Raw genomic sequence first — 14071 nt, 5'->3', positions numbered from 1 at the left:
ACCCACTCCACCCTGACCTGATGACACCCTCTCCACCTTGACCTGATGTCACCCACTCCACTCTGACCTGATGACACCCGCTCCACCCTGACCTGATGACACCCACTCCACCCTGACCTGATGACACCCTATCCACCCTGACCTCATGACACCCACTCCACCCTGACCTGATGACACCCACTCCACCCTGACCTGATGACACCCGCTCCACCCTGACCTTATGACACCCACTCCACCCTGACCTGATGACACCCACTCCACCCTGACCTGATGACACCCTCTCCACCCTGACCTTATGACACCCACTCCACCCTGACCTGATGACACCCACTCCACCCTGACCTGATGACACCCGCTCCACCCTGACCTTATGACACCCACTCCACCCTGACCTGATGACACCCACTCCACCCTGACCTGATGACACCCTCTCCACCTTGACCTGATGTCACCCGCTCCACCCTGACCTGATGACACCCGCTCCACCCTGACCTGATGACACCCACTCCAACCTGACCTGATGACACCCTATCCACCCTGACCTCATGACACCCACTCCACTCTGACCTCATGACACCCACTCCACCCTGAGCTGATGACACCCGCTCCACCCTGACCTGATGACACCCACTCCACCCTGACCTGATGACACCCACTCCACCCTGACCTGATGACACCCACTCCACCCTGACCTGATGACACCCTCTCCACCCTTACCTGATGACACCCTCTCCACCCTTACCTGATGACAACCTCTCCACCCTGACCTGATGACACCCACTCCACCCTGACCTGATGACACCCACTCCACCCTTACCTGATGACACCCACTCCACCCTGATCTGATGACACCCACTCCACCCTGACCTGATGACACCCACTCCACCCTGACCTGATGACACCCACTCCACCTTGACCTGATGACACCCACTCCACCTTGACCTGATGACACCCACTCCACCCTGACCTGATGACACCCTCTCCATCCTGACCTCATGACACCCACTCCACCTTGACCTGATGACACCCACTCCACTCTGACCTGATGACACCAACTCCACCTTGACCTGATGACACCCACTCCACCTTGACCTGATGACACCCACTCCACCCTGACCTCATGACACCCACTCCACCCTGACATGATGACACCCACTCCACCCTGAGCTGATGCCACCCTCTCCAACCTGAACTAATTACACCCACTCCACCCTGAACTGATGCCACCCTGTCATCCAGCACGAGAGAGACACACAACATCCTATTTCAGTGTGTCGTGAAACTTGAATGTGGTTCTCTTTGTTGTTGTCATGGCTGTCCTCTGCTTCAGTGATGGATGTGGATTACTCACCTACTGGACGGGAGTTTGTGTCAGCGGGCTATGACAAGTGTGTCAGAATATTTCCTGTTGACCAGCGACACAGCAGGTACGTCCAAACCCAGGAAGGCCTTCTCACAGTATCGGTGAATCTCAGACACACACCTTGCCTCCATATGTATCTCAGACACACACCTTGCCTGCATATGTATCTCAGACACACACCTGACCTCCATATGTATCTCAGACACACACCTTGCTTCCATATGTATCACAGACACACACCTTGCTTCCATATGTATCACAGACACACACCTTGCCTCCATATGTATCTCAGACACACACCTTGCCTGCATATGTATCTCAGACACACACCTGACCTCCATATGTATCTCAGACACACACCTGACCTCCATATGTATCTCAGACACACACCTTGCTTCCATATGTATCACAGACACACACCTGACTTCCATATGTATCTCAGACATACACCTGACTTCCATATGTATCACAGACACACACCATGCTTCCATATGTATCTCAGACACACACCATGCTTCCATATGTATCTCAGACACACACCTGACTTCCATATGTATCTCAGACACACACCTTGCTTCCATATGTATCTCAGACATACACCTGACTTCCAGATGTATCTCAGACATACACCATGCTTCCATATGTATCACAGACACACACCTGACTTCCATATGTATCTCAGACACACACCATGCTTCCATATGTATCTCAGACACACCCCTTGCTTCCATATGTATCTCAGACATACACCTGACTTCCAGATGTATCTCAGACACACACCTGACTTCCATATGTATCTCAGACATACACCTTGCCTCCATATGTATCTCAGACACACCCCTTCCTTCCATATGTATCTCAGACATACACCATGCTTCCATATGTATCACAGACACACACCTGACTTCCATATGTATCTCAGACAGACACCATGCTTCCATATGTATCACAGACACACACCTGACTTCCATATGTATCTCAGACACACACCTGACTTCCACATGTATCACAGACACACAACTGACTTCCATATGTATCTCAGACACACACCTGACCTCCATATGTATCACAGACACACACCATGCTTCCATATGTATTTCAGACACACACCTTGCTTCCACATGTATCTCAGACACACACCATTCTTCCATATGTATCTCAGACACACACCTGACTTCCATATGTATCACAGACACACACCATGCTTCCATATGTATCTCAGACACACACCTGACTTCCACATGTATCTCAGACACACACCTGACTTCCATATGTATCACAGACACACACCTGACTTCCAGATGTATCTCAGACACACCCTTGCTTCCATATGTATCACAGACACACACCTGACCTCCATATGTATTTCAGACACCTTGCCTCCATATGTATCTCAGACACACACATTGCTTCCATATGTATCTCAGACACACACCTTGCCTCCATATGTATCTCAGACACACATTGCTTCCATATGTATCACAGACACACACCTGACTTCCATATGTATCACAGACACACACATTGCTTCCATATGTATCTCAGACACACACCTTGCCTCCATGTGTATCACAGACACACACCTGACTTCCATATGTATATCAGACACACACATTGCTTCCATATGTATCACAGACACACACCTCACTTCCATATGTATCTCAGACACACACCTTGCCTCCATATGTATCTCAGACACACACCTGACTTCCACATGTATCACAGACACACACTTGACTTCCATATGTATCTCAGACACACACCTGACTTCCATATGTATCTCAGACACACACCTGACTTCCACATGTATCACAGACAGACACCTGACTTCCACATGTATCTCAGACACACACCTGACTTCCATATGTATCTCAGACAAACACCTTGCCTCCATATGTATCTCAGACACACACCTGACTTCCACATGTATCACAGACACACACCTGACTTCCATATGTATCTCAGACACACACCTGACTTCCATATGTATCTCAGACACACACCTATCTTCCATATGTATCTCAGACACACACCTGACTTCCACATGTATCACAGACAGACACCTGACTTCCACATGTATCTCAGACACACACCTGACTTCCATATGTATCTCAGACACACACCTTGCCTCCATATGTATCTCAGACACACACCTGACTTCCATATGTATCTCAGACACACACCTGACTTCCATATGTATCTCAGACACACACATGACTTCCATATGTATCTCAGACACACACCTTGCCTCCATATGTATCTCAGACACACACCTGACTTCCATATGTATCACAGACAGACACCTGACTTCCACATGTATCTCAGACACACACCTGACTTCCATATGTATCTCAGACACACACCTGACTTCCATATGTATCTCAGACACACACCTGATATCCATATGTATCACAGACACACACCTGACCACCATATGTATCTCAGACACACACATTGCTTCCATATGTATCTCAGACACACACCTGACTTCCATATGTATCTCAGACACACACATTGCTTCCATATGTATCTCAGACACACACCTTGCCTCCATATGTATCACAGACACACACCTGACTTCCATATGTATATCAGACACACACATTGCTTCCATATGTATCACAGACAGACACCTGACTTCCACATGTATCTCAGACACACACCTGACTTCCACATGTATCACAGACACACACCTGACTTCCATATGTATCTCAGACAAACACCTGACTTCCATATGTATCTCAGACACACACCTGACTTCCATATGTATCTCAGACACACAACTAACCTCCATATGTATCTCAGACACACACATTGCTTCCATATGTATCACAGACACACACCTGACTTCCATATGTATCTCAGACACACACATTGCTTCCAAATGTATCACAGACACACACCTGACTTCCATATGTATCACAGACACACACCTCACTTCCATATGTATCTCAGACACACACCTTGCCTCCATATGTATCTCAGACACACACCTTGCTTCCATATGTATCTCAGACATACACCTGACTTCCATATGTATCACAGACAGACACCTGACTTCCACATGTATCTCAGACACACACCTGACTTCCACATGTATCTCAGACACACACCTGACCTCCATATGTATCTCAGACACACACCTTGCCTCCATATGTATCACAGACACACACCTCACTTCCATATGTATCTCAGACACACACCTTGCCTCCATATGTATCTCAGACACACACCTGACTTCCACATGTATCACAGACACACACCTGACTTCCATATGTATCTCAGACACACACCTGACTTCCACATGTATCTCAGACACACACCTGACTTCCATATGTATCTCAGACACACACCTGACTTCCAGATGTATCTCAGACACACCCCTTGCCTCCATATGTATCTCAGACACACACCTTGCCTCCATATGTATCTCAGACACACACCTGACTTCCATATGTATCTCAGACACACACCTGACTTCCATATGTATCTCAGACACACACCTGACTTCCATATGTATCTCAGACACACACCTGATATCCATATGTATCACAGACACACACCTGACTTCCATATGTATCTCAGACACACACATTGCTTCCATATGTATCTCAGACACACACCTGACTTCCAGATGTATCTCAGACACACCCCTTGCCTCCATATGTATCTCAGACACACACCTTGCCTCCATATGTATCTCAGACACACACCTGACTTCCATATGTATCTCAGACACACACCTGACTTCCATATGTATCTCAGACACACACCTGACTTCCATATGTATCTCAGACACACACCTGATATCCATATGTATCACAGACACACACCTGACCACCATATGTATCTCAGACACACACATTGCTTCCATATGTATCTCAGACACACACCTGATATCCATATGTATCACAGACACACACCTGACTTCCATATGTATCTCAGACACACACATTGCTTCCATATGTATCTCAGACACACACCTGACTTCCAGATGTATCTCAGACACACCCCTTGCCTCCATATGTATCTCAGACACACACCTTGCCTCCATATGTATCTCAGACACACACCTGACTTCCATATGTATCTCAGACACACACCTGACTTCCATATGTATCTCAGACACACACCTGACTTCCATATGTATCTCAGACACACACCTGATATCCATATGTATCACAGACACACACCTGACCACCATATGTATCTCAGACACACACATTGCTTCCATATGTATCTCAGACACACACCTGACTTCCATATGTATCTCAGACACACACATTGCTTCCATATGTATCTCAGACACACACCTTGCCTCCATATGTATCACAGACACACACCTGACTTCCATATGTATATCAGACACACACATTGCTTCCATATGTATCACAGACAGACACCTGACTTCCACATGTATCTCAGACACACACCTGACTTCCATATGTATCTCAGACAAACACCTTGCCTCCATATGTATCTCAGACACACACCTGACTTCCATATGTATCACAGACAGACACCTGACTTCCACATGTATCACAGACAGACACCTGACTTCCACATGTATCTCAGACACACACCTGACTTCCATATGTATCACAGACAGACACCTGACTTCCACATGTATCACAGACAGACACCTGACTTCCACATGTATCACAGACACACACCTGACTTCCATATGTATCACAGACACACACCTGACTTCCATATGTATCTCAGACACACACCTGACTTCCATATGTATCTCAGACACACACCTGACTTCCATATGTATCTCAGACACACACCTGACTTCCATATGTATCTCAGACACACACCTGACTTCCATATGTATCTCAGACACACACCTGACTTCCATATGTATCTCAGACACACACCTGACTTCCATATGTATCTCAGACACACAACTAACCTCCATATGTATTTCAGACACACACCTTGCTTCCACATGTATCTCAGACACACACCTGACTTCCATATGTATCTCAGACACACACCTTGCTTCCACATGTATCTCAGACACAGGCCTGACTTCCATATGTATCTCAGACACACCCTTGCTTCCATATGTATCACAGACACACACCTGACTTCCATATGTATCTCAGACACACCCTTGCTTCCATATGTATCACAGACACACACCTGACCTCCATATGTATTTCAGACACCTTGCCTCCATATGTATCTCAGACACACACCTTGCCTCCATATGTATCTCAGACACACCTTGCTTCCATATGTATCACAGACACACACCTGACTTCCCTATGTATCCTAGAGACACACTTTTCTTCCATATGTATCTCAGACACACACCTGACTTCCATATGTATCTCAGACACACACCTGACTTCCACATGTATCACAGACAGACACCTGACTTCCACATGTATCTCAGACACACACCTGACTTCCATATGTATCTCAGACAAACACCTTGCCTCCATATGTATCTCAGACACACACCTGACTTCCACATGTATCACAGACACACACCTGACTTCCATATGTATCTCAGACACACACCTGACTTCCATATGTATCTCAGACACACACCTTGCTGCCACATGTATCTCAGACACACACCTGACTTCCATATGTATCTCAGACACACCCTTGCTTCCATATGTATCACAGACACACACCTGACCTCCATATGTATTTCAGACACCTTGCCTCCATATGTATCTCAGACACACACCTTGCCTCCATATGTATCTCAGACACACCTTGCTTCCATATGTATCACAGACACACACCTGACTTCCATATGTATCTCAGACACACACCTTGCCTTCACATGTATCACAGACACAGGCCTTGCTTTCACATGTATGGATGCTGAAAATGGCCATAATGCTCATTTCTGGAGCTGATCTTGAAAACCGTACAATATTTCTTCACCAAAGATGGTACATTGATAGTGTCTAGTGTTGAACAGGTGCCTGTTGCTGGAATACTGAACAAACAAAGCTTCATGGCATGTGTGCCTCTTATGTGGAGATCTTGTGTTCTTTGTTTGCAGGGAGATTTACCATGCCAAGCGGATGCAGCGCGTCGGTGTGGTGCGGTGGTCACTGGACAATAAATACATTCTGTCCGCCTCCGATGAGATGAACATCAGAGTTTGGAAGGCAAATGCCTCTGAGAAACTGGGTGTGGTGCGTGTGTCTTCCTTCTGCTTCCCATCCTTGGATATAAAAGTTTCCAGAAGTTGTGACTGATACATAACTGAGAACTGTCCAGCTGCATGGTGTCAGGAAAAGAGAACTGTCCAGCTGCATGGTGTCACTAAGAGACAACTTTCCAGCTGCATGGTGTCACTAAGAGACAACTGTCCAGCTGCATGGCGTCACTAAGAGACAACTGTCCAGCTGCATAGTGTCACTAAGAGACAACTGTCCAGCTGCATAGTGTCACTAAGAGACAACTGTCCAGCTGCATAGTATCACGAAGAGACAACTGTCCAGCTGCATAGTGTCACTAAGAGACAACTGTCCAGCTGCATAGTGTCACTAAGAGACAACTGTCCAGCTGCATAGCGTCACGAAGAGACAACTCTACAGGTGCATGGTGTCACGAAGAGACAACTGTCCAGCTGCATAGTGTCACTAAGAGACAGCTTCCAGCTGCGTAGTGTCACTAAGAGACAACTGTCCAGCTGCATGGCGTCACGAAGAGACAAGTCTACAGGTGCATGGTGTCACTAAGAGACAACTGTCCAGCTGCATGGTGTCACTAAGAGACAACTGTCCAGCTGCATAGTATCACGAAGAGACAACTGTCCAGCTGCATAGTGTCACTAAGAGACAACTGTCCAGCTGCATAGTGTCACTAAGAGACAACTGTCCAGCTGCATAGCGTCACGAAGAGACAACTCTACAGGTGCATGGTGTCACGAAGAGACAACTGTCCAGCTGCATAGTGTCACTAAGAGACAGCTTCCAGCTGCGTAGTGTCACTAAGAGACAACTGTCCAGCTGCATAGCGTCACGAAGAGACAAGTCTACAGGTGCATGGTGTCACGAAGAGACAAGTGTCCAGCTGCATGGTGTCACTAAGAGACAACTGTCTAGCTGCATAGTGTCACTAAGAGACAACTTTCCAGCTGCATGGTGTCACGTAGAGACAATTGTCCAGCTGCATAGTGTCACTAAGAGAAAACTGTCCAGCTGCATAGCGTCACGAGGAGACAACTGTCCAGCGGGTGTCACTAAGAGACAGCTTCCAGCAGCATGGTGTCACTAAGAGAAAACTGTCCAGCTGCATAGTGTCACTAAGAGACAACTGTCCAGCTGCATGGTGTCACAAAGAGACAACTGTCCAGCTGCATAGTGTCACTAAGAGACAACTGCATGGTGTCACTAAGAGACAACTGTCCAACTGCATGGTGTCACTAAGAGACAACTGTCCAGCTGCATAGTGTCACTAAGAGACAACAGTCCAGCTGTATAGTGTCACTAAGAGACAGCTGCATGGTGTCACTAAGAGACAACTGTCCAACTGCATGGTGTCACTAAGAGACAACTGTCCAGCTGCATAGTGTCACTAAGAGACAACTGTCCAGCTGTATAGTGTCACTAAGAGACAGCTGCATGGTGTCACTAAGAGACAACTGTCCAACTGCATGGTGTCACTAAGAGACAATTGTCCAGCTGCATGGTGTCACTAAGAGACAACTGTCCAGCTGCAAAGTGTCACTAAGAGACAGCTTCCAGCTGCATAGGGTCACTAAGAGACAGCTTCCAGCTACATCGTGTCACTAAGAGACAACTTTCCAGCTGCATAGTGCCACTAAGAGACAGCTTCCAGCTGCATAGTGTCTCTAAGAGACAACTGTCCAGCTGCATGGTGTCACTAAGAGACAACTGTCCAACTGCATGGTGTCACTAAGAGATAACTGTCCAGCTGCATAGTGTCACTAAGAGACAACTGTCCAGCTGCATAGTGTCACTAAGAGAAAACTGTCCAGCTGCATAGTGTCACTAAGAGACACGGGGCGATCGGGTAGCCTAGTGGTTAAAGCGTTCACTCGTAACGCTGAAGACCCGGGTTCAAATCCCGACATGGGTACAATGTGTGAAGCCCGCCGTGATATTGCTGGAATATTGCTAAAGCGGCGTTAAACCAAACTCACTCACTCACTAAGAGACAACTGTCCACCTGGTGTCACCCTGGAGACAACGTCCCACCTGGTCTCACTAAGAGACAGCTTCCAGCTGCATGTCATGATATTGCTGGAATATTGCTAAAAGCGGCGTAAAACCATATTCACTCACTCATTCACCCTGACCCCAACACCAAGGTTAAGCGGTAGATAACCATGACATATGTATATTTTCTTACAGCTAAAACCAAGGGAGAAAACAGCATTCAACTACAATGAGAAACTAAAGGAAAAGTTTGGACACCACCCCCAAGTCCGGCGAATCTCACGGCATCGTCATGTACCTCAATTTGTCTACAATGGCGCCAAAGAAATCAAACTGATCCGAGCTTCACACAGGCGAAAGTAAGCTGCTGATTGCAACCCTAATGCAGTCAATGTTTAACTATTGATGGAACCTTAATGTAGTCAATGTTTAACTAATGAGGCAACCCTAATGCAGTCAATGTTTAACAATTGAGGCAACCCTTATGCAGTCAATGCTTAACTGTTGAGGCAACCTTAATGCAGTCATTGTTTACACAGTCATATACATGTACGCTCTGTATTTCCAGGGAGAGCAACCGACGAGCACACAGTAAGCCAGGGGCCATCCCGGAGGTCAAGGAGAAAGAGAAGCATGTGGTGGGGGAGGTGGAGTGAGGGGCCGTATCAACAGTGATAATGTCAATAACATTGGACTAATCCTGAGCAATCTGTGGTGATCAAGTCTGAAGCTGTGGGAGCTGCTCAATGAGACTGACATGTTGTAAATAGTATATTCCCACATAGGTGAATACCCATGCCAAACCAACCCTAGGTGGAGGTATGCACCATCTAGTACTCGAGATGTTGTGGATGTATGAGGTGGATAGGAAGTGTGTGACAGAAACCAAGGCAGTCATGTTGGAAGAACATCCTCCTCAGAGCACAGCAGCCATGGTTGTTGGATGTGGCATGGTGGCACCACTCTAGCTTGCAACCATGGTTGTGGGATGTGTCATGGTGTAACCACTCTAGCTTGCAGCCATGGTTGTTGGATGTGTCATGGTGGCACCACTCTAGCTGGCAGACATGGTTGTTGGATGGTGGCACCACTCTAGCTTGCAACCATGGTTGTTGGATGTGTCATGGTGGCACCACTCTAGCTTGCAACCATGGTTGTTGGATGTGTCATGGTGGCACCACTCTAGCTGGCAGACATGGTTGTTTGATGTGTCATGGTGGCACCACTGCAGCTGGCAGCCATGGTTGTTGGGTGTGTCATGGTGGCACCACTCTAGCTTGCAACCATGGTTGTTGGATGTGTCATGGTGGCACCACTCTAGCTGGCAGACATGGTTGTTGGATGTGTCATGGTGGCACCACTCTAGCTGGCAGACATGGTTGTTGGATGTGTCATGGTGGCACCACTCTACAGCTGGCAGCCATTGTTGTTGGATGTGTCATGGTGGCACCACTCTAGCTGGCAGACATGGTTGTTGGATGTGTCATGGTGGCACCACTCTAGCTGGCAGACATGGTTGTTGGATGTGTCATGGTGGCACCACTCTAGCTGGCAGACATGGTTGTTGGATGTGTCATGGTGGCACCACTCTAGCTTGCAACCATTGTTGTTGGATGTGTCATGGTGGCACCACTCTAGCTGGCAGACATGGTTGTTGGATGTGTCATGGTGGCACCACTCTAGCTGGCAGACATGGTTGTTGGGTGTGTCATGGTGGCACCACTCTAGCTGGCAGACATGGTTGTTGGATGTGTCATGGTGGCACCACTCTAGCTGGCAGACATGGTTGTTGGATGTGTCATGGTGGCACCACTCTAGCTGGCAGACATGGTTGTTGGATGTGTCATGGTGGCACCACTCTAGCTGGCAGACATGGTTGTTGGGTGTGTCATGGTGGCACCACTCTAGCTGGCAGACATGGTTGTTGGATGTGTCATGGTGGCACCACTCTAGCTTGCAACCATGTTTGTTGGATGTGTCATGGTGGCACCACACTAGCTGGCAGACATGGTTGTTGGGTGTGTCATGGTGGCACCACTCTACAGCTGGCAGTTATGGCTTTTGGACGTGTCATGGTAGTACCACTCTCTCTAACTTCCAGATGTGTCATGGTGGACATATTTATAGCATCAAACCTATCAGTACAAGAAGCATGTGTCCTGACATGCACATTGTTCCCTTGAACACCACTAAAATAATAATTGAAATTATTTGTTAAAGTGCGATCATCTTTGCGTGGTGTTTTTTTTGTGACTCTTGCGGAGGTCCTGTAATGTTTTGTCCAGAAATGAAAACATTAAATTTGCGATACAACATCACTAGACATGATGATGGTATTCAAATACAAATTCAAAGGTATTTGTGTGCTTTTTGAGGGACAATGTTTCATTCGCAGAGGTTATTTGTCTCGTAAAATAAGCGTGTAATTGATGCTGATTTATATACCCCGGCTCTAAAGCGAATCGGAATAACACACATCACTAGTGCATACGAAATCTCGACATATGCAATAAAAGTGTCTTCTGCAGAAAAAAATACATCGTAGCCCTTCAGCAAATTCAGGGCGACGGAACAGATTATATCAGTTAAACTTGGTCAATACAAATTTGAAATTTGACATAAAACATAACTATACATAATTAGCAGATTAAATTGTATTTCCTGTTCTGAATGGCATTGTTTCATATGCAGAGATAGAGATCACTGTGCGTCTTGTCTCGTAAACTAAGCCGGAAGTAGCATTCAGCTGTACACTTTTCTCGGAATCTACTGGCGATTCGGGCGATAATCTAACTTAAAAGAATTTTGATACAATGAGCGGAAGAATTGTATCTGAAATTATTATTTTATCAGGAATAATTTATTCCAATATTATGTGTAGTTGCAGCTTTACTATATATATGTGAAATAAATTGATAACCATATGCGTAGAACTTTGGTTCAGCTGATCGCCATTGCCAGAAATGTTTTCGAATGGAAGAATTTGACCAATCACCATCCATGCGCCCGCGATTGCGATATGTTGACATATAATAGTCGAACTACAAGTATGACTTTCAGCGATTTACTGTAAGGCATTTATGATTTATATCCATTCTCTATCCACTTAAGTTTGTTTCAAGGCGTCAATAGCTTTAATATGACCATGGTTGCTGTAGATAACGGTGAGTTGTGCGATCTTCCAATCTCATTAAAAATCAGATCTTAGTTCTCGCTGTCACTAAACAAAAAACTGAGCACATCCCATTACGGGTCATGTCAGAACGACCTTTCATCCGACCAATCAAAGCGTTTCTTACCAGATCATGAAAGTGACAGTCGGAATGTGTTTTCTAATCATGCAAGCTTGAGAAAGTAAGCACGGGGTATTCTGAACGGCAGTTACAGCCCGTACGACTGATTCCGTCAAAATTATCGCCTCTCTCTTGCTTCCGTGGGAAAAACATTTGAACGGAGGAGGCATTGCACAGTATGTGGGAAACACTGCCATAAAATCGCAACCATATATTAGACATTCCGGAATGTTCTTTTTATTCATTTTTCAAAATTTTAATCGAGAACTGTGTCAACAAATTTTTCAAGCGTAGTCTGAAATGTAAGTCGCCAGCTTAAAACGAGTGCTGTAAAGTTCGAGTAAGCTGCTTATTAATTGGCTGATGTCGGCTTCTTGTTAGTTGTTTCAGTGGTTGGTCAAAATTCGCAAAAGGTCGTTCTGATGTGACCCGTAATGGGATGTCCTTAGATCTTTGTTTAGAACTTAAATCTGATTTTAATGTGATTTTGTTGCCAATAGACGTGTAATTACATGATTTATTTGAGTATTTCAGTGAGGATTTGTTGACATGGTATTTCCGGAGTTGTGTGCCCACATTAATGTGTTTACCCCCATCCCCCCCAAAAATAAAAGGCTGCCCGCCCGATATTGCCTGAGAACCAATTTGATTTATTTTTACAGCCTTATTATGAATTAGAGAACAAGAATTAACAATGAGATATTATATACAATGTTTGTTATAAAGAGATACAAAAGCTATGTACATTGTATCACTACATCTAGATGCAAAATCATAAACACAAGTGCTTACAAAAGGGTGCTGGTATTCTCTGGACTAATTATAACAAAGTGATAGGATGACCTACAGTGGCTTGTAAACTTCCTTGAGACTCACCACAAACCCAGGGATAATCTGATGTACCCCATGATGCTTCGTAATCTTAGAGGGGGCATCGCGTCCCTTGGGCATGCCAGTAACTTATGATTGTGGGTTTGATTCCCGGTGCACCTCGATTTTGTTTCTAGGTTTGTCAGCATCATACCCGTGCTTGTGAGTTTCACAGAAGTGGTAAACGTCTAAGACCTACATCACTTCAGGCTTTCCTCCCACATTAAGCTGTCATGCTGCGATATAACTGTCATACTGTTAAAATCTATGTTAAACCCAACTCACTCACACTCGTAATCTTAGCAAAAGGGAGGCATCCCTGTATAAGGCGCCCCTTCAGCAAGACATGATCCCCCAAGTTGATGCTCCGCTATATAAGGCAC

General features: G+C 45.8%; 1 protein-coding gene across 1 annotated transcript in view; it reads left to right on the top strand.

Annotated features, from left to right (window-relative positions):
* LOC139470943 (DDB1- and CUL4-associated factor 13-like) overlaps positions 1–13452 on the top strand; it is a 38780-nt gene extending 25328 nt beyond the window's left edge. The window contains exons 9-12 of the mRNA XM_071253270.1: positions 1331–1427; positions 7398–7533; positions 9721–9884; positions 10094–13452. Coding sequence (XP_071109371.1) covers positions 1331–1427; positions 7398–7533; positions 9721–9884; positions 10094–10181 — 485 coding nt within the window. The 3' untranslated portion in view covers positions 10182–13452. The remainder of the gene's footprint in view (positions 1–1330; positions 1428–7397; positions 7534–9720; positions 9885–10093) is intronic.
* Positions 13453–14071: the final 619 nt, after the last annotated feature.

Source organism: Haliotis cracherodii, unplaced genomic scaffold, assembly GCF_022045235.1.
Source record: "Haliotis cracherodii isolate W230 unplaced genomic scaffold, xgHalCrac1.p SCAF_1, whole genome shotgun sequence".
Classification (NCBI taxonomy): Eukaryota; Metazoa; Mollusca; class Gastropoda; order Lepetellida; family Haliotidae; genus Haliotis; species Haliotis cracherodii.
This window is presented reverse-complemented; position numbering and strand designations above follow the sequence as displayed.